At 48.1% G+C, this 25,950-nt stretch overlaps 2 protein-coding genes across 4 annotated transcripts in view; both read right to left on the reverse strand.

Annotated features, from left to right (window-relative positions):
* Window positions 1-25,950, reverse strand: part of LOC115382175 (NACHT, LRR and PYD domains-containing protein 3-like) — an 86,086-nt gene that overhangs the window by 50,349 nt on the left and 9,787 nt on the right. For 2 of the 3 annotated variants that reach the window (XM_030083863.1, XM_030083862.1), the window contains 3 exons: window positions 25,755-25,928; window positions 20,331-20,377; window positions 18,932-19,810 (listed from right to left, as the gene is read on the reverse strand). In XM_030083863.1, the coding sequence (XP_029939723.1) occupies window positions 19,281-19,810; window positions 20,331-20,377; window positions 25,755-25,928 (751 nt within the window). In that variant the 3' untranslated portion in view covers window positions 18,932-19,280. Of the gene's footprint in view, window positions 1-18,931; window positions 19,811-20,330; window positions 20,378-22,920; window positions 23,095-23,177; window positions 23,352-25,754; window positions 25,929-25,950 lie in introns of those variants that run through there. The other variant, XM_030083861.1, reaches the window with a different exon arrangement.
* The window catches only part of LOC115382200 (protein NLRC3-like), an 85,212-nt gene that overhangs the window by 5,138 nt on the left and 54,124 nt on the right, over window positions 1-25,950 (reverse strand). The window contains exons 2-5 of the mRNA XM_030083895.1: window positions 6,628-6,937; window positions 4,724-4,886; window positions 4,577-4,619; window positions 314-702 (exon numbers count right to left, since the gene is read on the reverse strand). Of these exons, the coding sequence (XP_029939755.1) occupies window positions 314-587 (274 nt within the window). The 5' untranslated portion in view covers window positions 588-702; window positions 4,577-4,619; window positions 4,724-4,886; window positions 6,628-6,937. The remainder of the gene's footprint in view (window positions 1-313; window positions 703-4,576; window positions 4,620-4,723; window positions 4,887-6,627; window positions 6,938-25,950) is intronic.

A 25,950-nucleotide genomic window follows, 5' to 3' on the forward strand; every position in this document is an offset into this window, starting at 1 on the left:
TAATCATTTTCTCATTAGTTTTCTCTTTAGCTCATTGGACTGTGAATTTCAGACTGGCTTCAAAATGTCATGCAGAAATCATAAACTGATCTTCAACAACTACACAGACATTTGGTGTTTTGTGTGACAGAGGGACTGTAAGGTCATATATCACTTTTTCCAGATAAAAAAAAACATGGAAATGAAACGATCAATGTTGTCGGAGAAGAGAGTTAGTTATTATTGCCATTGTACCTGTCGTGATTCATCTCTGTTGTTTCACATTATGTAAATGTAAGTTATAACATCAAGTTTTCATGTTTCCAGGACTTACCTTCAGGTTCTGAGATGTTTTTGAAGTGCTTCTCCCATGTACCCATTATCTTCATTTTCTTGCAAACCACTTTAGTGACTTCAAGAGTATGAATGCTGTAGGTTTGGAGCATCACATCCACTGTGTTTTTCCTGTCCAGTCGCTCCAGTTTACTCTTTGAGATTTGTTGACACCCTTCGAGAACCCCATTGCACAAATACCACTTGAAGTCTTCAAAGTCCTTATCTACCAAATCATCCAGCATTCCCTTGAGGATTTCTGCAGTTGAGCTCATCTTGTCCTTGTGAAGAATCTGATTTATCTCACTAAACCTTCAGTGTGTTCAGAGAGTCCCTGGAAAGACCACGATGAGGTGCTGACATGCTTTAATGAACGTGAGATGTTTGACTCTGAAAAACACAAAACAATAATCCTCATGAGCTCCTTCTCAATTGTTTGCTTGTTTCAGGCCCCATCCACACGAAGACGAATCCAGGCCAAAACTCAAAAATATTTGATCAATTCACCCTGTCATCCACACCAATTCAGCATTCCGTGGATCTGACAGCGATCATTTTTGAAACCAGGTCCCAGGGTGAACAGATCCGAAAACTGTTGAATCCATGGCTCCGTTATTACTCCTGTTTTGGAGCGTTTCCTGATATGCTTGCGTCGTCGCGCTACGTCGTAACAAATGCGCAGAACACTGTCAACAATAACAATGGCACTGTGCAGTGTAGCAGACAGCCTGCTGAAGACTACGAGCCTTTTGCCACTTTTACAGCAAAATATTGCACTCCTTCAGTACTACCGGATACAACAAATCAACATGGAGAACACGATGCTTCATGTGATTTTTTTTTTTTAATTGTAAACATACACGTACATGGCAAACATTATGCCAGTGTGTACACACTAAGCGATCAGTTTCTTTCAAACTCTTTAAATTTCTCACAGATACTGGTAGTTTTTACAGCCCTTTTGTTTTCAGAGTCTTTTAACATTTTTATATAAGAGAGTACAACATTTTTGAAGTGGGTAAAGGATGGCTTTCTGCCTGCTTATTTGCATTTATGAATAAAGAATTTTGATTCTAGGATTAGTAAATTGATGATAAAAAATCCATCCTTTTCTTGTTTTCTGAAGAAACAAAAAAAAAAAAGACATTTTCCCACCTCAAAGTAAAGTCCTTGTATACATTATTAATTACAAAGTGAATAAATATTGTCACAAATATTGAATCAACTCCGTCTTTACGGGCAAACGTTTTTGGAACTATGAGCGTTTTGGCTTCATATGGATGGGGCCTCAGGTTCAGGTTTATCAAAGACAATGTCTGATTTCATTTGGGTACGACGACCACATATTTTATTATATGTTCTTGACAACTTGGAGTGCAGAGCAGGAATCAGAGACCATGAGTCAATGACCATGTCAGGACCCTCTGGGCCCCGCCCCCTGGCTGGGTCCCATCCTCTTCTGTGTCCATGTGTGTCTTCAGTCCCACCTGTTGTCTACCTCACCTCATGTTTCCATCGACCAGTGGTCTTTCCCCGTGTGCTCATTACCCTCATGTGCTGGCTCTGTGTCTCCCCTTTATAAACCTTTCTCAGCTCTTGTGTGGTTGCTGGTTCATCTGGTTTCCTTTGTGTTTCCCCGGTCACCTTGCTTTGTTTCCTTGTGTGCCCATGTCATGCAGCCTTCTGCAACTCTGCTTTGGGTTTCAATGCCTCTGAACTTCAGGAAACCCTTCACTACTCCATCCTCATGTGGTCTGAGTTTGGGTCCATCTTTTGGGTGTGACAAAACAAAGAGTCAGTTATCAGGAGTCAAGGACCAGGAGTCAGAGACCAGATGTCAGGGACCAGGGGTCAGAGACAAGGAGTCAGGGACCAGGGGTCAGCAGCAGGGGCAGAATTGATGTTTGTCATGCAGGAAACCAAGATTTGGCACCCAGCTCGGACATATGATTGGTTTTTTTTTTTGTTTTGTTTTGGCAAGACATGTATTAATGAATTTATGTTGTGATTGACACATATTATTGGAGCCAGACTCAAGAGGAAATGAAGCCATCCCAGAGCTCATCCAGCTTCTGTCCACTCTGGGATTTTTGCCACGGACTTTAACATCAAACCATCTTTTGCGATCTCTCCTCTGAGCATTAACTGCGGAGGTTACCTTCATCCCAGACAGATCTCCTCTTTTCCTGGTGTGGTGGTGGGCGGGGTTTTGGCTCAACTGTGGGGTGGGGTGGTGGCAGTGGCTCAGGGAGTTATGCTGGAGACAGGCGATGATGGACAGCTGTTTCTCATGATTGCTGATTGTGTCTCTCCCTCTGTCCCTCAGTATTGGCCGGGATGAAAAAGCCCAGAGGTCCAGTGAAGGAGGCAGCAGAGCAGAGCAAAGTCATGAAAGCTGCTGGCTGAAGAACATTCCCTTGGGGAGAACGCGGAGAGACAACGACCTGTGTTGCATCTCTGCTGGCGAACTCACGTTACACTGGTGCCCAACACACCAGCAGGGGACGTCAGAGACGCAGCCGGTGCAGCCTGTGGAGGTGCTGGCCAGAATGATGGCAGACGTAGCCAGGATACAGCAGGAACAGCCTGCTATGAACCAGGGATGCCTGAAGTCAGTGTTGGCACAGACAGAGAAGCAGACCCGGGTCTGAGAGGGTTTTCTGTCCCAGTCGGACGGCGCACCACAGAAATGGTCAGTCCCTCCATTCTCCAGCCTCACGCTCTACAAGACGGCAGTGACAGACGCTCCTCAGACATTCACTGAGATGTTTGAGGCCACGGTGGAAGCATGCAGGTGGCCAGCGACTGAGTGGGCAGTGAGGCTGCTCCCCCTCCTGACTAGGGAAGTTGAGACGGTAGCGCAGGGCTTCCCAGACGTCAGGAGGGCAGTTCTGGACAGACTTGGACACACATCGGAGGACCATCACCACAGAACACGCCTTGGGAAGGCGGAGCAACTCTTCCCCATTGCCTTCAAGTTCAGAGATGTCACGTCTCTGTGGTTAATGGCTGATCAAGACAACCAAGGAGAAGAGGATCATGGAGATGATTATTACAGAGCAGTTCCTGGATGGACTGCTGAAGGGGATGGTGGACTGGGTACGCTGGCATCAGCCCAGCAACCCGGAGGAAGCCGTCATCCTTGCTGAGGACCACCTGGTGGTCCATTCCCAGAAGGTGGAGGTGAGCCCAGCACAGAGCTCGGGAAGGCTAGTCCTGGGTACAAGCAGGAGGGCAGGGTAGCCCGGGGTTCAGCGACAAACATCAGACACTGACCCGCCCCTACTAACATCGGCCTCGTGCTGCTTCTTCCTCCGAGTGTTCTTCCCAACCCACTGGGGGCCCTCAGAGGAATGGACAGGAGTATTGGAGGTGCAGACGGACAAACCATCATTGTCCCAACTGTCCCCTCAAGATCGATCTACCTACCTACCTAACCCCCCCCCCCCCCTCCCTCCCTCCCTCCCTCCCTCCCTACCGACCTCCTTTGTTGAAATTCAGTTGGTGACTTTGAAAAAGTCCTGAGACAGACTGAAAGAATTCAGGGAAAAGGTGTCAAAAGGAACTGTGTTTTAAAAGCTCTGTGCCTCTGTGTTCTGAACAGACAGACATCAGAGTTCAACCACTGACCTAAATAGAACACATAAAGGAGTCATGAGAGCAATTGCCTCGTTTGCACCTAGATCTGCCACTTCTGGTGACCAAGACATTTGAAAGACTCTCTGTGACTTTGATGGGATAGAATAGCTGATTCTGAACATACTGTGTTCACTCACCCCAGCAGAAGGGAAATGGATCGGGACTGTCAATGCTGATGAGAATACTGGACAGCTGAACGTGAGATATTTCTCCCAATATGAAGAGTCTGACGATGGCCATCATAATGCTCCTTTTAATTTCTGTCAGCATCAAGAGACTTTTCTCTGGTTTTATTGCTTATATTCTGGCCAGCCTGCCTGTAATGACTGTGGTTATGTAAGGAAGTTCAGTTCCTCTGGTAACAGAGGAACTAAACTTCCTCTTTGCTGCTCTGGTTGAAGAGCAGCAAAACAAAACAGCTTCATCACGTAGCCTATCGGCCATGTCTCTCTTGTTCTCCTTCAGGTCTGGACTGTGAAAATTAACAGTCTCTGCTCTATATCCTCTCATCGGTGTAGATATTCAAACATTAGTGACGTTCTGGCTTCACCACTGGTGTGTGTGTGTGTGTGTGTGTGTGTGTGTGTGTGTGTGTGTGTGTGTGTGTGTGTGTGTGTGTCCATACCTTTGAAGGACTGAAGTGTTTTCAGGTCAAAATGAGTTGAATTCTGGTCTCAACATGAAGTGAAAAGGTGAAAAAGAAGAAAGGAGCAGTCAGCAGTTTGAAATGAGAGGATGAAAAGTCTTCTGCTCTGTTCTGGAAGCTTCTCACCTTCTTTCCTTCATGAGGAAATGTTTTCTCCCCCTTCAGAGAAATCAGGTGTCCTGCAGAGCGCTGGAGGAAGGAGGGCTGAGAGGGGAACCAGGACGTGACTTCCTGTGTCTGTGGTCTGCTTCTCAACAACAGTCGACGTGACCTGAACGTGCACTCACTTCTGCTTCTCAGCACAAACCACAGCAGACCAACACACACACAGTTCACACAGCTTCAGCTCTCTCAGCTCAGCCTCTGCTCTGATCAATGAAACTATCTGTTGACAGTGATGTGACGCATGTTGGACTAAAAACAGTTGATCTAATCTGATCTGTATATATTTATATGATGTCTTCTGAGTCTGGTTCTACAGAAAGTCTCCTCTGAGTCTGGTTCTACAGGTTTCTTCCATCACATCCAGCCTTTCCTGTCCACTGTCTCATGTTGATTTTTTTAAATTAATTTCTTTGCTGATAACCTGTTTCGCATCATTCTACAGACTTCTGTGTCCCATTAGTGTGTGTGTGTCTGTGTGCTGCACATCCATTTGTGGTGTGTGTACGTGTGTACAGGCATGTATGTGTGTGTATGCGTGGCTGTGTGTGTCTGTGCAAGCATGTGTGAATGGCTGATTGTTTGTGTGTGCGTGTGTGTGTGTGTGTGTGTGTGTGTGTGTGTGTGTGTGTGTGTGTGTGTGTGTGTGTGTGTGTGTGTTCCTCTCACTCAGTGTTGAACCATCAGGTGGAGTGGATTGTAAATGTGTCAAATAAACACTGAGTGGATCTGCTTCACTCGGAGCCGATTGTATTTCTGATCCGACTGTACGAGGTCGTCTACGCCGATCAATAATCCGCTCTGTGTCTCATATAAACAGCAGCTGACAGCCGAGCAGATTAACCAGGGCATTGGCTGCTCCTCGCTCGCGTTCCCTCGTATGTAGTGACTTGATGACGTGAGCAGTAAACAGGAAGCAGGACAGAAAAAAAAAAGCAGAAGTAGTCGACGGTGGTTGAGAAAGACTTCTCTAATAAAAACAGAGAGAACAAACACTGGAGAGGAGAGATGACTGCAAATCCCTCCACAGCCAGTTGTTCAAAGAGCTTTGTAGCAGACTGTTAGTGACCGCCCAGGTGGTGTTATGGATGAACTGGTTCCCTTGTTAATGAGTGACGGATTCCTGTAAACACATGCTGGTAGCAGCAGATGTTAAAATAAGACTCACAAAAGACTCTAAACTTATAAATTCACTGTAACTGTAGAAAACTGACGTTCGCTAGAACAATCAAAAGTTTCAGTCGGTATTTCAACATCTGCTGGTCACAAGTTAACACAGACACCATTTAATTTGAAACATCAGCAGGCAGAGTGGAGCCCCGGTGCTTTGCACCGGGATGTGCTGCTGGGTGGTGCTCTGGCCAGGGGAGCTCTCGCTCTATGAGCAGGGTATCATGGAGATGTTGGAACATTATTTGAGCAGATATCAGCAGATAAAAACTCTCTGCTGGGCGCTGAGGACTGCTGCTGCAGAGCTACACACCTGAAAGTTCCCTGACAGACTTTGTCCTCATGTCACAGGACGCTGTATAATCCACTTCACCAGGACCCTGGAGAACCAGGATTCATCCTGGATCGCTTTGTATGCCGTCATGTAACAACTGCCTTTAACATGACTGTTTTCAGTCGGACTGAAAGAACAGCAGGTAAACTGTTCCAGAGTTCCTGTTTCCTGTTCAAACAGAGTCAAACCTGCTGAGCTCAATGAGAAACTGTTCTAATGTCAGCCTCTGCAGGAACTCAAGCTGGAACCATCAAACATGTCATAAACACACAACTGCACTGAACACACACAGAAAAGACAACACCCTCAATACAAGCAGTGTGTGTGTGTGTGTGTGTGTGTGTGTGTGTGTGTGTGTCCATACCTTTGAAGGACTGAAGTGTTTTCAGGTCAAAATGAGTTGAATTCTGGTCTCAATATGAAGTGAAAAGGTGAAAAAGAAGAAAGGAGCAGTCAGCAGTTTGAAATGAGAGGATGAAAAGTCTTCTGCTCTGCTCTGGAAGCTTCTCATCTTCTCTCCTTCATGAGGAAATGTTTTCTCCCCCTTCAGAGAAATCAGGTGTCCTGCAGAGCGCTGGAGGAAGGAGGGCTGAGAGGGGAACCAGGGCGGGACTTCCTGTGTCTGTGGTCTGCTTCTCAACAACAGTCGCCGTGACCTGAACGTGCACTCACTTCTGCTTCTCAGCACAAACCACAGCAGACCAACACACACACAGTTCACACAGCCTCAGCTCTCTCAGCTCAGCCTCTACACTGATCAATAAAACTATCTGTTGATGATGATAATACTGTATAAAGGAGTAAATGTGTGATTATCACTTGGGACTGAAAAGCTGATCTAATCTAATCTGATTTCATCTGATCTGATCTGAATTAATCTGATCTGATCTCATCTGATTTGATAAAAACCTCATAAATCCTCATGCTCATCCTCATAACAACAGTGAAGGTTGGACGACTGTCAGATCATTTCTTCTTCTGTGGGAATTTGTTTTAGTTTCAATATCCTCCTTATTCTAATACTTGCTTGCTCACATATGATACTCAGGGAAAAATATTACAATATAATATGCATTTAACTTTGTTTTGCAGCTGCTTTTGTATTTCTTCATGATTTGTAACTTTAACCATGAAAAAAGCACATGAGGTCCCGGGAGGTTTTTCTCGTCTGAGCTCTTGCAGATAACACTGGAGGGAGTGAAGGACGGAGCCTGTCGGGGCGAGATAACCCGGGGTGCGAAACCAAGGAGATCCACGTGCCTGCGAGACAGGACGGGGCGGCCAATGGAAAACTACCGAGAACCACTGTTTGAGAACCCTGCCTGCGAGCAAGGAATCAGAAATACACACACACAGTTTAGACATCGCTTTTTGCCTGCTGGACGCTACTTTCGGGTAGACCAGGGACTCAAAGACTAGAATTCCTTGTCAGGGAAACAACATCTTACTGTAATAAATTCACACACTAAACAGCCAGAAGTTGTCAGGTCCTTGTTCTACACCTTGATACTGGGATCCAAAAAGGCTCTGTGGGACCGAGGCGTGATTGGAGGGGAAGCCTCGGCTGGAGCGGCCTCATGGAGACAGCCTGAAGATTCTACACCTCCACAGTTGCTTCATGAACCTTCATCTGTTCCCTGAATCCATCCTTCAGTCTTCAGGCCAGAAACTCCTGAAAGTCCCACAGACACAAATAAAAACCCTGGAGACCGATCCTGTCAGGTTGCTGGTTTAAAACCCTGGGGACCCATCCTGTCAGGTTGTTGGTTTAAAACCCTGGAGACCCATCCTGTCAGGTTGTTGGTTTAAAACCCTGGAGACCGATCCTGTCAGGTTGCCGGTTTAAAACCCTGGAGACCGATCCTGTCAGGTTGCCGGTTTAAAACCCTGGAGACCGATCCTGTCAGGTTGCCGGTTTAAAACCCTGGAGACCGATCCTGTCAGGTTGTTCTTAAATGACGCAGACATGAGAAACTGCGCTCAAAGCTCACTGATGTGACAGGAAGGGTGAGGGATATGGACAGGAGTTTAATCAAGTCTATAAAGGCATCCTTGTAACGTCTCATGAGGGATAAAAGCTCTTGCGTGGTGCCGATCTGATGGCCCTGTTCTTCTTTTCTCTTTCGTAACCGGCGAACTTGGTTGCTCCCTGATTCCATAGTGACGGCCCATGGGTAGGATGTGCTCCTTGTCAAGAAATGAGGAGTGTTTGGGGCTCAAAGCTGGCACTCCTCTCCAAACATTATTTGTCTCAGTTGAAAAGCGGCGTTTCATCTCCATCAGTAGCTTGTCTATTACAGGAAAGAAAGAGTGAATCTTTAGGTCGTTCAAACTTTCCATGCGTGTTCTTTCCAACGTGGCCTCCACAACTCTCCAATTGTCAGAAGTTTTTTTGTCCATCCGTGGAGGTTTTTGAAAAACAAAGCGATCCAGCTCAGCACCGTTCACCACGCAAGCTACCAAGCTAACAAAACATGCCTCACCAGCCAAAAACGGATGAGTGGGGTCAAAGGTTATGAGCGTTATCTCGTGCATATTTCGGCTTTTTTTCAAATTGATAGGTTTTATATTTTCTTATTTAAAATTACTTTGAATGTGTATTGCACAGCTGAAAATAAAATTACATACAAAAATTTACATTTTAAAATTTTAAATTTTTTCAGGGGTGCTATGGAGCACTTTGAAAATCCCAGGGGTAGCTGAAGCACCCCCAAGCCCCTCCCTGGCGCTGCCTTTGTGCTCTGTATTGACGAGTCTTTGGACTATTTCAAAAAGAACTTGAAGATTCAGGGAATCTTTTTCCAGAATATTCACCAAAAAATCTTTAAAAACTGTTAAAACTGTCTGTATTTCTTAATTCTTGCTCTCTACAGCACTTTGTGATTTAATCTGTGAAAACAGCTTCATCAATAAACTTTACTTTCGTTCTTATCAATACAGTGTGTGGGAACAGTGTGAATGAGAACTGTGTGTGTTGGTGTGTCGATGGGAGCCGCCCATCCAACAGCACCTGTAACACAACCTGCTGATTCCCTCCACCACCACCTGATCCAGGTACAGCTGAACAATCATACCAACAGTGGAGTCAAAGTATCGAGTCTCAGGACGGTCTCATCTCAGCTTGTGTTCCCGCTTAGTGGATGAATCATCCAGTGCTTGGTGATTCTGCTTCACAATGGGTGGGTTCACATAGGACTTTTACTCCTCTTTAATTCTGAATAAATGATAATTCTGATTTAAAATGACCACCTAATCCTGAATGAAATGTTTATTTCGAATAAAACGTAATTCTGAATGAATTGGCTGGTTGCTCTCTTTGTGAAGCAGAATTAAATGTAAATTTGACATGTAAACCTTCTGTTCCACCTTGACTTTATTCCAGTTGTTCTGCTCATGCTGGTTCCCTGAGCACAGACCTATTCTAAGATGGCGGCTTGTGGGAAGCATTTGAATCAATCGGACAGGCGCCTTCGGAGAAATGGATATCATGACAGGAGAAGGTAGACGGAAACATAAAAACGTAGAATTTTTTAAAGGTCTGGCATCAAAGTTAAAACAGAAAGAGAGTGGGAAAAATATGCATATACTGTCACTTCCACCCGCTGTCCAATCAGAACCCTTCTCAACCCCAGAGTTCTTCCTTCCTGTTTCCCATGTGTATACAGAGGAGAATATCATAATTCTCAATGACTTCATTCAGAATAAACTAATGTGCCATATACGAGGGGGGACCCAAAAGTTTCTGGACAGTGGTTATAACTTCTTATCTTTTTATTTTCACATTCAATCAAAGCTGTCACCTTCAAAGTACTGTCCTTCGGCTTGAATACAGCGCTGCAGCCGGGATTTCCATTGCTCGAAGCAGTCGGCAAACTCGTGCGTAATGATCGCTTTAAGAGCGTCCTTCGATTTTTTTTGCACCTCTTCCACGTCATCAAATCTCCGCCCCTTCAGTGCCTTTTTCATTCTTGGGAATAGAAAAAACGCACGGAGCTAAATCGGGGGAATACGGCGGATGGGCCAGCAGGGCCATGCCGTTTTTCACCAGGAACTGTTTTACGCGCAGAGCCCTGTGCTCTGGCGCGTTGTCATGATGGAGTCACCAGTCCCCACTCTCCCACAGCGCTGGCCGCTTCAGCCTGACCGCCTCCCGGAGCCGCCGCAGCACTTCGAGGTAAAAGTCCTGGCTGACGGTTTGCCCCGGCAGCACAAACTCGCTGTGGACCATCCCTTTGATGTCCAAAAAGCAGATCAGCATGGTCTTAATCGTTGATCTGTCCTGACGCGCTTTCTTCGGCCATGGTGATCCCTGATGGCGCCATTGGCTGGACTGCTGCTTGGTCTCCGGATCATAACCATAGCACCATGTCTCATCCCCAGTGATGATCTTCTCAAACAGTCCTCCATCGTCCTCCAGTTGCCTTTTCAGCTCCTTGGACATGTCCACGCGAGCCTGTTTCTGCTCCATGGTTAAGAGGCGCGGGACCATTTTGGCAGCGACCCGCCTCAAGCCCAAATCCTCACAAAGGATCCTCTGGCAGGAATTCCAAGAGATCCCTGTCAAATGTTCAATCTCATCGATGGTCCTGCGTCGATCTGCCATGACCACAGCTTCGAATGTGTGGACATTTTCCTCTGTGCGGGAGGTGGAGGGTCGGCCGAAGCGAGGCGAGTCTTCAATGGACATCTGACCACTCTTAAAGCGCCCATACCAGTCGAAGACCTGTGTTCTCCCCAGAGCCTCATCTTTGTACGCGGTCTGGATCATGGTGAGAGTTTCTGTTGCCGTTTTCCCCAGTAGAAAACAGAATCTGATGCTGGTCTCGCTTATCAGTGGGGTCCGCCATTTTCGCATTTTTTGAAGAAGGGGGAGGTACTGTAGTAACATTAATGCTGCCTGTGAGCTGCCTGTGTGTCTTTGGGAGGTGTCATTTTTCACAGTTATGCTTAAGGCCTTGCTATAGCGACATGTAATGGCCAAAAGTCTGAAATCATTCTTGTTTTTTTTTTTTAATAACCGCAGTCCGGGAACTTTTGGGTCCCCCCTCGTACGTAAGATGCTGTCAAACCCTCGGAGTGTTTCCTGTCCGATCACCGTGTAAAACCCACCTACCTCCATAAAAACCAGCCCAAACCTCAACCTCTGCAGAAACTGAAGAACATGTAACAAACACACACAACAACAAACTTGCCAGTCGTGCTTCCGAGTACAGACTTGCTACCAGGGTTGGGAGGGTTGCTCTAAAAATGTAATCCAATTACAAGGTAAGGATGGTTTTCACTCTACAGGATAATTGGGACGAATTTAGCTCCGATCTTCTCCTCCTGATCAAATCCAGCAAAGGGACTCCCTGGAAGTGCCAGGCCTGTCATGGTGCCCTCTTTGTTGTGATACAAAAGAAATTATAGCTAATAAACGTAACTACAGTTCTACGAGTGTGTGCGTGCCCACCTACGGGGTTCACTATTGGCACTCTTCCTGGTGCCAGCCAGACACTGAGACAGATCAAAACATCTACTGCACCAATTGTGCCCACGCGCTGGCACACTGCCCCGCCCCAACCGAGGGGATATCAGCAGCACGAACCCGCACAACTTCCTTCCTGCAGTTGGGATTGCAGGTAGGAGGACACGCACACACTCGCAGAACTGTAGTTACGTTTAGTAACTATAATTTCTACTTCATGTGGTGCCTGGCCCACCTACAGGCTTTGCTATTAGTACACTACCAAGGTGGAGGCCGTAGGGATAAATGTACCCCCAGCTGGACTGGCTGACAAGATTGATGCGGAAAAGGAATCTGGCAGGCTGTACGCCCAGTACCACCACACCAAACCTCCAAGACACCGGCGGCCAGCAGCCTCGCACCGAGGCGCTGACTGCAGATGTGTCTGACAACCACCATAACACAAGGGCACACATACGCCAGCCAGGACTCCCCAGAGTCACAATGGCAGGCAACAGGACCACACACGGCCTGAAACCCTCCAGGGAAGCAGTAGCTGGCCAGGTCAGGAACCAACACAATTAAGTGACAGAACCCCTGTTCTCGCTGAAAACTGACATGGCCTCAAAATCTGCGCACATATCCATCAGGTAGGAGCGCACGAACGTGGACACAGAGGCCCAAGAGGCAGCCTGGCAGATGTCACCCACCGTGACACCTCTGTACAGAGCCGCAGAAGCAGCGACACTACGTGTAGAAAGAGCGCGAACCACCGCAGGTGGCGGGCGGTTCCGAGCCTCATAGGCAACCGTAATAGCGCCACCGACCCAGTGGGCAAGGCGCTGGGAGGACAGTGGGGAACCACGCTCCCTGGCTCCAAATCTCACAAACAGGTGGTCCAAAGTGCAGAAACTAGCTGTACACTCAACATAGCAACACAGAGCCCTGACCGGACACAGAAACCACAGCCGTGGATCAGCCACTGACGAACCAGGCGAGGAGCAAAGTGCCCTGATCTGGATCACTCTCGACCGAAAGTCCGAAGTGATCACCTTGGGATGAAAAGCCGAGATAGGCAAAAGATGAACCAGTCCCCCCTGTCCTGGCTGAAGGTCACGCAGGAAAGGGTGGACCGAAAGGGCACAGAGATCTCCAACCCTTTTGGCAGAGCCCAGCACCAAAAGAAGGGCAGCCTTGAAGGAGAAATAATGGAAGTCCGCTTCTTCCAAAGGCTCGAAAGGGGGCCCCCTCAGACCATCCAGCACGGTGTAGAGGTCCGTGGGGGAACTACATGTCTAGGGGAAGGCCTCAGCTGACACGCCCCTACCAGAAACCACTTCAGCAGCGGGTGGCTGTGTGCCGAGAAAACGCCCGAAGCCTTCGTGGCCTGTCGTGACAGCCGATGCAAACATCACGAGGGTGGAAGCAGCGCGACTGCTATCCAGGAGATTCTGCAGGAATTCCAGTACCCTGCCAACAGTGCAGGAGCCGGGGTCCAAACCCCTCTCCGAGCACTATGACGTGAAGAGGCGCCACCAAGACTTGCAAGCCCTGACAATAGAGGGGCCCTGGCACTCACGATGGTGGACAACACGGCCGGAGGAGATCTAGCCCAGCTGGTCTCAACCTCTCAGCATCCAGCCAAGGCATCTACCCCGAACGGGGTTACGAAAGGTGACCTGAGTGAGAACCAGAGTGGGCACTGTGCATTCTCCGCACTGACGAAAAGGTTGGCCACCGGGTGGCCGAACCTGCGCCAAATCTGGATTACCCTTCGGGGCGACAGGCACCATTCTTCGGGAAGTGGGCCTCCCTGAGACATCCTGTCCATGCCGACATTGAGTGCGCCTGGCACGTGTCGCGCTCTCAGAGATGATAAGTGGCAACCTGCCCACAGCAGAATCTCACGCCGCCTTGCGATGCATAGGAGGGGATCTGGTCCGCCCTTGCCTGTTCAGGTAGGCCACCACCGTGGTGTTGTCAGACCTGACCAAGACATGTCTACCCTGCAGCCTTGGCTGGAAATGAAGCACCACCTGCGGCACCGTAGTCATTTCCAAGACATCGATGTGAGTGGGTGTGGAGTCCCAGACACGTTCACTGGGGAGTGGCCTAGAGTGCCTCCCCAACCTGAAAGCGATGAATCCGTGAACACCTCAACGTGATGCGAGACGCAGCCTACAGGGACTCCTTGCTGGGGGCGAACTGGGTCCAGCCAGAACAGGAGGTCTTGCGCGCCTGCGGTGGAATCGAGACCTTCCCGGTCCTGTCCCGCACCGAAAGGTAGGCGGAAGTGACTGAACCATCGCTGAAGTCCTCGTATATGAAGGCGCACCACAGGGTGGGCCATGGCCATCATTCCCAGAACGGTCTTCACCTGGTGGACCCAGATCACGGGTGACACAACCAGGGCCCGTAGAACGGACAGGAGCGAGCTCCTCCTCTCCTCTGATAGGCGAGCCATAATGGACACCGCATCCAGTTCCAGGCCCACCTACGTCGTCTGCAGGGCCGGAAGGGGCGCACTCATGTCCTCGTTCACCACAAACCCAAGGCGTTAGATGTGATGGAGAACCCAGGCTGTGTGATCCACAGCCTCCTGACGAGAGCATGCCCGTACCAGCCAGTTGTCGATGTAGGTGAGAATCCTCAAACCTTGGCGACGGAGCAGTTCCAGCGCAGCCTCGATGCATTTGGAGAAGGTGCGTGGACCGAGGGAGTAGCCAAAAGGGAGGCGGTCATACTGAAAAACCCGGTGTCCGATGGCAAACCTGGGGAAAGTCCTGTGCTTCACCAGGATGGGGATATGGAAGTAGGAGTCCCTGAGGTCGACTGACGTCATCCAATCCCCGGAGCGTACGCTCCCCAGGAGGTGTGACCATCAGCATGCGGAACCTCCTGGTGGTCATGCGAGTGTTGAGGACCCGCAGGTCCAGAATAGGTTTCACTCCTCCCGTTTTCTTGGGAACCAGGAAATAGGGGGAGTAGAAGCCCGAGCGCGCCTACACCATGCTCAACTCCATTATCGCGCCCCAAGGGGCGTGAGAGCCGCGTGCAGAGGATTCCTATGAAGGGAGGCGGGCGACATGCAAACTGGAGGGCGTAACCGCACCTCGGCATTCTGGACGACCAGGGTGAGAGGTGAGAGTGGACCCAACATCTCGCGCCATGCTTGAAAGTGAAGTGTAAGCGGTTGTACCACATTCACATCCAGGAGCCCCGGTCCGCCCGTCCTCTGGAACAAAGAGGCGGGGGGCCCATAACAAAAGGGCTGTGGGTTGCTGCGGGTTGGGAGGCAGCGGGGAGCCAGCTGTCTGGCCAGTCCCCAGCATCTTGCGGCAGCAAAAGCAGGTGGAGGGGGCGTGGTCCCGAGCCGCATCAGGGTCCCAATACCGCTGGTAATCCCAGTCGCTGGGGAAACAGTGTCCAGCTGTCCTGCTGCATGGATGCCGTTCTCCATGGTCCGCGCGCCGTCGATTACACCTCCGCTCCATCGTGAGCATGTCCAAGGAGGGTGGGGGGAGAGGCATATGAGAGTTTCGCTCGGCACTCCTCACCGGGAGTCGGACAGGAAGCACGAGTGGATCGGCATTCTACACTGCCGTGGGGGCCAAACTGGGACACTTGGGAACCGACACCGCGTCACCATGGGCGCCCGACTTGTGTGCCTCATGAGCACCAGTGGCCGGCCTGGCCATTGCCACCGGAGAGGACCCCGCAATACGCTGTAGCGGCGTGAGCATGACACGTCTCTCAGCAGTCGAAGCAGGAGGAGGGGGCGTGGTCCTGAGTTGCATCGGGCCCTTGACACTGCTGATAACCCTGGTTGCCGGGTAAACAGCGCCAGGATGTTCTGCTGCAGGGAAGCCGCCAATCATGGTCCAGGCACCATTAAGTTCTCCTCCACTCCATTGTGAACCTGTCGGAAGAGGGCGGGAGAAAGGCGCAGGAGAGGGATGCTCAGGGCTCCTCGCCGGGAGGCAGACAGGAAGCGCAAGCGAAACGGCATTCTACACTGCCGCACGGGCCAAACTGGGATGCTCGGGAACCGCGTGTTCACCATGGGTGCCCGTCCTGTGGGTCTCACAAGCGCCAGTGGCCGGCCTCGCTGCTGCCACCAGAGCAGGGGTGAGGAGACCCTGTAACACCTGCCAATGTAATAATGCCCAAAAACGTAATAAACCACAAACATGAAAAAAAATATGCAGCTTTTAATGTAATAATCCTGCAAACGTAATACATTTTCCACAAACGTAATAGCTGCTGCCTACTACAAAGGTAACACGCGATTTCCCACAAATGTAATAACTGTTATGTTTGTAGAGATTTATTACGTTTGTGAGGAAGTGAAAATCTTCAACTTTCAATGTTGTAATAACTTCCTACATATGTAATAATGCAATAAATAATGGTTGCTGCTGCTGTTTGATTGTTGTTGTTCTTACCTACTAATAGCCTACTGACCGTGGGTACAGAAAAGCTCTCTGTCTTTGGTTTCAGTGGTAAATAACTGAATTGGTAAACCTTGAAATTCTTGCCTAAACTGATAAGTGGTATGTTTACAAATGAGCAATAAATCAAATTTTTCTTCTATTTCTTTCATAGTTGATGGGGTTTAGTCAAAAACAAAAACAATGCCAAATGAAGCACGCTTGGGGCTCCTCGCCGGACAGCGGACAGGCAGCGCGAGCAGGAGGGCATCATATCGTGCCCTGAGAGCCAATCTGGGACGCTTAGGGACCAACGCCGCACCACCAGGGGCACCCCACTCCAGAGTCCCAGAGTCCCACCAGCACTGGCGGCCGGGCTTGCCGCTGCCGCCAGAGTGGGGGTGAGAGGACCTGCGTCAGCCACTGCCGACGGGGTGAGGTCACAGCTGCGCTCCGCTCGCCAACAATGGGAGCGTCTGGGTGTAGTCACAGCATCTCCACTCGTCCTGACACTGAGCTGGCATCACTACACCCCAGCGTAGTGACGTGCAGCGCCAGCAACGTAGTCAGACATAGCCGCTCAACGCTCATGGCCGGGGAAACCCCAGGCGCATGAGCGGAGGCTAGTCACATGACTTCACCTCGGCGAGGATGGGTGTCTGGTCACATCCAGAGCATTCCGTGGCCACCTCCATCCGCCGCTTGTCCTGAGCGGCCGCCGGCAAGGCCGCCAACGTCGCCGGGGGTGAGGGGGGGGGGGGTCGCCCGGCGCTCTTGGCCATAGGAAAAACCAGGGCGCGAGAACAGGCGCGATGTCTGGAAAAACGCGCGAGAGGAGGCCTCCGTGACACCGGAGCCTCGTCCCACGCGTGTTGAGTGCCCTGGGGGGGCTGCGGTGAAGACAGCCATCGAGACGCTCCGCTGGGTCAGATTCCCGGGTGCGGAGCAGGAAACACGGCTCCCCAGAAGGCAGTCCGGCACTGAGCCTCTTCCAGCTGGAGAAGAGGGAAGGCCGAAGAAGCACACAGAGTTAGATGCTCACCTGAAGCAGACGAAGCAGCTGTCCTTTCTAGAGTGGTGTGCTGCAGCTGCGGCAGGTGAAAAAGGCCCGACACCGGAGGGCGACTCATATCGGGCCTCATATCAGGCCGGCTTGTCCATGTCCTCGTCTTCATCTTTGTCTTTATCTTTGTCGTGAGAGTGGGAGCTTCTAGTGATCAGTCTCATGACTGAGAAAGAAGAAGGGAGTTGTGCAGGTTCGGGCTGGTGATATTCCCTTCGGTTGGGGCGGGGCAGTGTGCCCGCGCACGAGCGGGATTGGCGTGGTAGCTGTTTTGATCTGTCTGTGCCTGACTGACGCCAGGGAGAGTACCAATAGCGAAACCTATAGGTGGGCTAAGCACCACACAAAGTCGAACTGTTTTTTGAGCAGCACAAATAGACACTGCATTTGTGATTCATGCTTCTTTCATAAATAGTTGCACAAAATCACCTGAGGCATTGTTTCCATTTCACTGTAAATATTTGTGTATAACTGTGTTGTTTGAGCCTTCTTGAGTGTTTGGAATATATAGTTCGGAATTGCTATAGAAGTGATAAAAATCATTTGTTACATGTCACTTTTGGAATCATATATTTTTCCTTTAGTGACACCAGAAACATCTAAACAGTCATTCCTTTTCCTACAGTACAATAAAAAAAAAAACACCCAGATCAGGGATATTGATTACAAAATAATGATTTATTTTCAGTGACAACAATGGACAATTCAACAACAAAAACTCAAGATTTCAGAGTGAGAGAGAGAGAGAGAGAGAGAGAGAGAGAGAGAGAGTGTGTGTGTGTGTGTGTGTGTGTGTGTGTGTGTGTGTGTGTGTGTGTGTGTGTGTGTGTGTGTGTGTGTGTGTGTGTGCGTGTGTGTGTCTGTGTGTGTGTGCACTCCTCTCTGGTCAGCTGGTGCTGACTTCCCATCCAGAGTTGTGATGGTGCCTCTACAGGTATAATTCGGTACTTCATTAAAGCGAGGGTCGGTGATCTTGGAAAACTAGCATGTAGCACGAATGTAGCATCTCCCCAAGGCTCCGCCTAGCTAGCTCCACCCAGCTCTCACCCTATTGGAGGAGCTCCTCCAATGGGACGCACCCACTTACATGCACGAGCACCGCTGTTATGGGGCAACGCACTGGACGTGGAAGCGCCGCTCACGGAGTTTCTGGTCGTCTCCCGTGTTAACCTATCTGACTGCCTGCACACAACGGGAGCGCCGTGCGGGCCGCGGCTTGCACTCTACATGGCACCCACTCACCTTCGTTCTATTTTTCACGTGAACCGCGAGCGCCGAGAGCACCTCACCCATGTTTAAAATGCTCTTTAAACGTGAAAACCTAGAGCAGACGGATCCAGTACAGTCGATGTGTGACCAGCGCGGAGAGCGCAGGCAGCAGATATGCCTCCAATACAAATAGCCAAGCGCCTGGGTGGAGACGTTCGCGGCTTCCGCGTCCAGTCCCTGGCATAACCTGTCCTCAGCGCTTCGTTTCTTCGTTTTTCTTTATTTGCACTACGCCAAGTTATGGCGCACTCAACAGTAAGTAAAGCCCCAAACACTCTTCTCCGCCATTCTGCAACAACGCTCCGTCCTTCTATGTGCGCACTGAACCAGGGTCAGTGCACGCCATTGACATGTATGCGCAGGGGGCAGGTCAGACGGCGAAGGGATTTGATTGGTTTAAAAAAAGGTGTCCCCTCAAGACTATTGGTTGCTGTTTGTCCCGTTTTACTCCTGCTGTAGGTCACGGATATTTTCCAAACTACTTTACAAACACGCTATGAATTGCTTCCCATCGGGTCATAAAGATCATTTTAACCAGTATTTGAAAAAATATATCTAATTCAGATCGCCAACCCTAGCTTTAAGTTCTCAGCTTGGTAATCACAGACAAGCCCGACCGGGGCCCCCTAAAGCAGGTAGAAAAAAACATGAAAAAATATAATTGAAGTCTAAAGACATAAATGTCAGCCAGAGATAGGAATTAGATTGACATCTAAAGATGTCATTGGCAGTCAGTGACGTAATAAACCTCTCCCACCTTCTGATTGGCTCCTCCTCCTTCCTGCTGTCAGAAACAGAGACCGGCCTTCCTACAGATCACACAGCATCAGTGAAGAACCAGGAGACCAGAGACCAAATCCAGCAGTCAGAGGATCAGTGAATGTGGTGTTGAAGGTGTAGAGGGGGATCAGAGAGTCAGAGGAGACTCTGAAGAAGGACAGAGAGCCAGCAGGACAGTCCACATACACTGCTACTCTACCAGAGGAGGAGGAGGAGGAGGAGATGGATGTTACTGTCTTATTGTGTCTGACATAGTAACCTCCACCAGAACACTCCAGACTCCAGGACTGATGATTCCATCCGAACACAACCTCATCACTGACTCCTTTCCTCCTGATTCCTCTGTAACTCACTGATATTTCAACATCTCCGCCCCACTCGACCTCCCAGTAGCATCGATCACTCAGAACATTTCTACCCAGCAGCTGCAAGACATTAAATCTGTCTGGATGATCAGGATACGGCTGCTTTTCCTCCACATGTGTCACCTTCCTGTTGTTGTTGGACAGTTTGAGCTTTCTGCTCATGGAGTTTTCATCCAGGTCAAGTTGGGTGAGATCTGATGGAGAGAAAAAGAGAAAAGCCCTGATCAGACACATGTGATGGATTTGTTGTTTGTGGACTTCCTGATTGAGAGAACGTTTGATGAGGACACTTTTTGTCAAACTTCTCTTCACAGTAATGTTTGAATGATTCCAAAGCTTTGATTGAAAGACAAACTGTCACGGTGCAAGGTGAAAGGATCCACGTGCAGGCAGCCAGGCGGAGTACAAAAAGTCCTTTATTTCCATAAGAACTGAGGAACTCAGGAACACAGCTGGTGCAGGCCAGGACACACAGACAGACCCACAAGGAGCCGACACGACACACCAGGGGAGCAGGGCTTAAATAGAGGTAGACGAGGTGAGACACATTAGGGAGTTAACAAGACAGAAGACCAGACAGGAGAACAAGAGGAGCAAGCAGGTGACCAAGCACGAGAACATGAGGGCAGACAAACAAAACAGGACCTGAGCACCCCCACATGGCCATAGGGGCACAGGGCGTGACACAAACGGACAGTGATGAGTCCAACTTACACTTCCTCGGACCAGGTTTGAGCCTCTGCTGTCCACCATGGTCCACCCTGCAGGAAGAAAGACAGTCAGAAGGGTTTTCTCTCCAACATGAGTCCTCACTGCTGCTGAACATGAAGCAGAACTCCTCAGTTTGTCTCTGGAGACACAGAAAGAGGCTGAAAGACTCTGAGTCCACCATCTGTGGGACTGTTTGATAAGATCAACTTCAAGTTTCAAACTTTGCTCCAAATGTTCGTTTTGACATTTGGAGCCTGAAAGTGACTCTGCTGCTTTGAATCAGTGTGATGAAGATGAAACCTGTTGGAATGTTTCTGTTCCTCTCCTCCTTAATCCAGCTGGGAAATGTGCTTTCAAATGATCCATCACACTTCTTTGCTACTCATGGAAAAACACAGTTTTTTACTGGCTGGAACCCTTTTCAGATGTCTTTCAGCCTGTAGTTTTTGCCACAACCCATTTTCTCTTTTCCTCATTCAGCACCAAGAAGCTTAATGCAATACTAGAGCTTGATCCCTTTTACAGGTAGAGGCCTTCCATCATTTGCAAAATGATATACAGATTTAGTAAAATATCTGGGAACAAGACAGAAGCAGCATGGGAGACAGATCTGGAGGAGAGACAATAGATGATGCCTCACAGAAGAGTCTAACTCCTACACGTATTTCCTCTCTTTGTGTCCGTCATGGGTTGATTCAGTTCCGGATTCCTCATCGTCTATACGATTCAAATGATAGACTTTCTAGAATCTTCCCCAGTGTAAACCCGGGCTGTCTCAGATGTCATCATTGTCCTGCATTGCATTAATTGGACATATGTTGTGGTTATGTTCTGGTCTCACTGAATATTGGAGACTGATCTTTGGGTTTTTTTCTCATAGCTGTGGACAGACGACAAACCAGTTAAAGGTTGTATAGAGGATTTTCCATGGAGAGAGAAATCCAGTGACAGTTAGTCCTTTTTGAAGTATGTGTGACATACATGCGTGACCCACAGCCCCTCCTCCCCTGCTCTCTCCGGAGGACCGCCTCCTCCTTACGCAGAAAGTAGCACGTAGCAACTTAGCATCACAGCGCTAACACATAGCTACCAACGTGTCCTTTCGAACGACACAAAACACAGCCAATATGAGTGAAATCCTGCACTTGTGCCAAATCCTGTCCCTGAGCCGTCCCTGCTCTCGGGTGGATCAGAGGAGGACGGGGAGGTTTGTGTGGAGCTGCAGGACTGGAGCAGCATGGAGCTCACAGCTGATCTGTGTGGCTGCAGCATGCAGGCTAAACAAACCCCCCCTCCTCCTCTCACTCTCCAGACTTTTTCATACAAGTCTTGTTTTAAGATTAAACATACATTTTCGCCAAATGGCAGCACGCTGCAGCTATGATGAAGAAAAATTGTATCAAGTCAGCAGGTGAAAAGGTGTTGATCGGGGCAGCAGAGCCTGGCATGGGCGGAGTGGGGTGGAGCACGTGGGGGAGGGGGGTATGAAAAGTGCGTAGGAGCATGACAGCTACGCTACAAATGTAGAGAGGTCGATTGACACGTCAGAAAACTAATAGATAACGAGGCTACCTCCTTATTGATTGGCTAAAGTAATGTTGATTTTACAACGTCCAGAGTTGATGAATGTTTATGATTTTTTTTTTTATCACAATAAAAACAAGGCTGCTACAGCTTAATAACGCCATTTTTTTTAGCTTTAATTCATTTTTGTTAGTAATAAAGATCTTCTATACAACCTTTAAAGCCTCTTTTGGCAGAGCAGCTCCAAATTTCAAACTCAAACGCTGTGTTTGCCTCTCTACTGGCCCGCAGACTTGTAAAACTTTCTATAGATGATGTTGAGCGTTTTTCTTTTAATTGTAACTGATGGTCACCTGCCTGTAATCTGAGGACTGATTCTATTGACAAACTTACTGTACTCATGTAAATCGGCATGAGCTTGACTGGAAGAAATTGTAAGGACTGCTGTTTTGTTGTTACTCTGAGGGCCTTGACGTGGGGGCAAGAGGATTTTGGTTATGTATCTGTTTACTTCTTTAAAAAAAAACAAAAAAAAACAACAACAGTGTTTAGAAATTAAATTTTTGAGGCCTAAAGACAGGTAGTAACAATAACCATTCACATTGCTGACAGACCATCAGGTGGCAGAACACCAGCTGAGGGTAAATCTCCCCTCATTGTTCCAGTTTATTAGGTATCTTGGGCCCATTGTGTAACAGTGGGGGGGGGGGGGGGTCCGTCACTTCTCTACTGCTTTAAAGTTTATCTCCTCACCACAAACACCAATTTTGTCAAATTTTGATTCAGATCTCCTCAGAGACGATGTTTTTGATTAACGGCTCTCTGAATTGAAATATGTCCAGGAACTCAAACATAAACCCCCACTTGACCCAATCGAACATCTTTTATGCATCTAATGATAGATCCAGTGCCCAGTGTCAGAACAGTGAGGAATACCATCCATCATTTAGGAGTCTTTTCACCTGACAGGACTAAAACCTCCTCCTGATAAATCCTGTCTGATCATCAACTGGAGACATTGTGAAGAACATCTCAGTCTCCAGGATGAGCTCCTGTTGTGAGTTCATACCTGAGAGTCTCCAGTTTGCAGTGTGGATCCTCCACAGCAGCAGACAGTCGTTTGACTGCTGAGTCTCCTGGATGGTTGTAGCTCAGGTCCAGCTCTGTCAGATGGGAGGACTTGGATCTCACAGCTGAGACCAGAGAAGCACAGCCTTCCTCTGAGACCAGACACCCTGACAGACTGGAGACACAAACATGGCTGCATCAAGTCAAGAAGGAAGAAGGAAGATCCTCCACATGATGAAGCAGCAGCTGGATCCTGACCTGAGAGCTTCCAGTTTACAGCGAGGACTCTTCAGTCCAGCAGAAATCAGCTTCACTCCTGAATCCTGCAGGTCGTTGTTACTCAGGTCCAGATGTGTCAGACTGGAGGACTGAGAGCTGAGAACTGAAGACAGAGCTCCACAGCTTCTCTCTGACAGACCACAGCAGCTCAACCTGAAGAAGAACCAACAATGAAAACCAGATCAATGTTTGTCCTGGACTCGGTTCTATGTACATCTCTGACTTGAAGCATCACAAACACAGTGAGTGGAGGACAGAAAGCTGCTCGTCTCCAGCTGAATTTAGACTACAAATTATTTGCACCCCAGTGAGAAATAATGATAAATATTTAAATATGTTAATAAATAGAATGTTTTCAATGGATTAAAACAATTCAAATGTGTATTTTCAGCTTCTGCATTTCTGTGTTTAAAAATGCATGTGGATTGTGAAAAATTAGTGTTGTCAATTGATTTAAAAAATTAACTCATTAATTGCAAGTGTGACCATAGTTATTTGTGATTAATCACATCATTTGTGAACTTGTAATCAACACATAAAATCTCCAATTTATTACTCGGAAATGTCTTTATCTGGATGTTTTAACTTGAGTGGAGCAGTTTCACAAGAGAAAACACTCACAAATGTCGAATTTCAAACATCCGACATTTTAAAGTCGAGATGTGCAACTTTCTTAATGTTGAACAGTCCAAAAAATAGACAGCCACAGTAGGATATTATAACCAGGGGTGCACATAATATTTTTTGTCTGGTTCTCAGGGGAGGACCTTGGGTTTTTGCTTGGTCCTCACATTTTTAAATACATTTTTTTTCCCACGCCTACCTACAGGAAGAACAAAATAGAGGGATGTTACATAGCCTGCTTTAATTTCAACTAAAAATGTAGAGAAGCAGTGCAACAGAATGTCTTAAACCTTGTAATTTTCACAAAATATAATGGTGTTTAAAATTCTGAAAAATAAAAGTGCTCTACAGAATCTGCTTTTTATCACTTTTCGCTTTTTTTCAAAGTGTGAGGCGTGCCTCCCCTGGGAGGCACCAGAGGGCTTCAGGGGAGGCGCAGCGAGCTTTTTGTCCCTGTGAAGGTGCCGTACTCCATGCACGGGACTAAACAGGACAGTCTGAAGTATTATGCGCGGCATTTTACTCACAACAGCAGAACATTTGCACCTGAAAAGAAAGCTCTGAATGAGCACCGTCCACTCTGCTGTCCCCAGAAAAAAGAGCTGCAAATGCTGCAAAATGACTGACTTCTTTCAGCATTTCCTGCTGCTGCTAGCAGCAGATATTGAAATTAGACTCGTAAAAGGTCTGACACGGCTCTGGTTGTTAACATCTATCAGCAACAAGGGATGTGAAATAAACCCAGTCGCCAATCAAGGGTAACTAGTTCTTCCAAAACACCGGCTCCGCTCCGGGTTCTACACACTTCTCCGCCAGTCAGCTGCTGCGTTCAGGTGACTGGAGCGAGCGGCGGAAAACTGAAACTGTTGTTCACATGAAAGCAGCGGTGACAGCTGGACTCAGGAGACACTCAGGAGACACGAGAAGGAAGCGTGGACAATTTCACAAAGGAACGGCTCTCAGACAGCTGTGATTCGGCTCTCGTCGTTCACTTAAATGAGCCGTTCGTTCACTGAACGTCGCAGCACTAATGCGCACCTTGCTTTCCCCAAATCTTGGCACGCAAATGAGAGTTACAATGTTTCATCAGGTACGCATTTTTTAATTTGGTAGCGCATGCGCACCAGCGCACCGCTTATGTGCACCCCTGATTAGAACATTTTCAAGCATCAAATGAAGAACTGAATCCTCATAATTCAGCTGTACTGCACAGGGATGGAAAAACAATGAAGTTCCAATGACAGTAAACAAGTTGTATCCTGTTTCTTTTCTTTGAGCCAACTGCCAACCCTAACCCGAACTCTTTCATTAATCGGAATTAAAAAAAATAATCTGACAGCCACCCCTGACAGAATCATGATTAATGCAATTAAAACTGACAGCACTAAGAAAATGTTTGAACTTATTTTATTCCATGAATGTTGCAAAAGGAATTCTATGTTTGGGTTATTTTTTCTGCAATATCTTCTGTAGTCTTGCCTTAAGTAACACCGTGGATATCCTGACTATTCCTGATACATTTTTCCAGTGTCTCTGAGGTGAGGACTAAAAGAAGGAGGACATGAGGCATTCCTGTACTGTCCCTTGACAGGAAGGGGGAAGAGAACATGAAATTGGTCAAGACAAAAACCTCTTGAGAATAAGTGAGTTTCTGTTTTATTTTTATTTTTTTAAATCAGCTCCTCTTCTCATCCAAACCTGTCCATGACATCCCAACAAACTCCCACTTAACTATATCACACATCTTTCCCATGTCAAATAATAAAGCTAGAATCCAGTGTTACAACAGTGAGGAATACTGTTCAACATTTAGGAGTCTTTTCACCTGACAGGACTAAAACCTCCTCCTGATAAATCCTGTCTGATCATCAACTGGAAACATTCTGAAGAACGTCTCAGTCTCCAGGATGAGCTCCTGTTGTGAGTTCATACCTGAGAGTCTCCAGTTTGCAGTGTGGATCCTCCACAGCAGCAGACAGTAGTTTGACTCCTGAGTCTCCTGGATGGTTGTAGCTCAGGTCCAGCTCTGTCAGATGGGAGGACTTGGATCTCACAGCTGAGACCAGAGAAGCACAGCCTTCCTCTGAGACCAGACACCCTGACAGACTGGAGGCACAAACATGGCTGC

Source organism: Salarias fasciatus, chromosome 23 (assembly GCF_902148845.1).
Source record: "Salarias fasciatus chromosome 23, fSalaFa1.1, whole genome shotgun sequence".
Lineage (NCBI taxonomy): Eukaryota > Metazoa > Chordata > Actinopteri > Blenniiformes > Blenniidae > Salarias > Salarias fasciatus.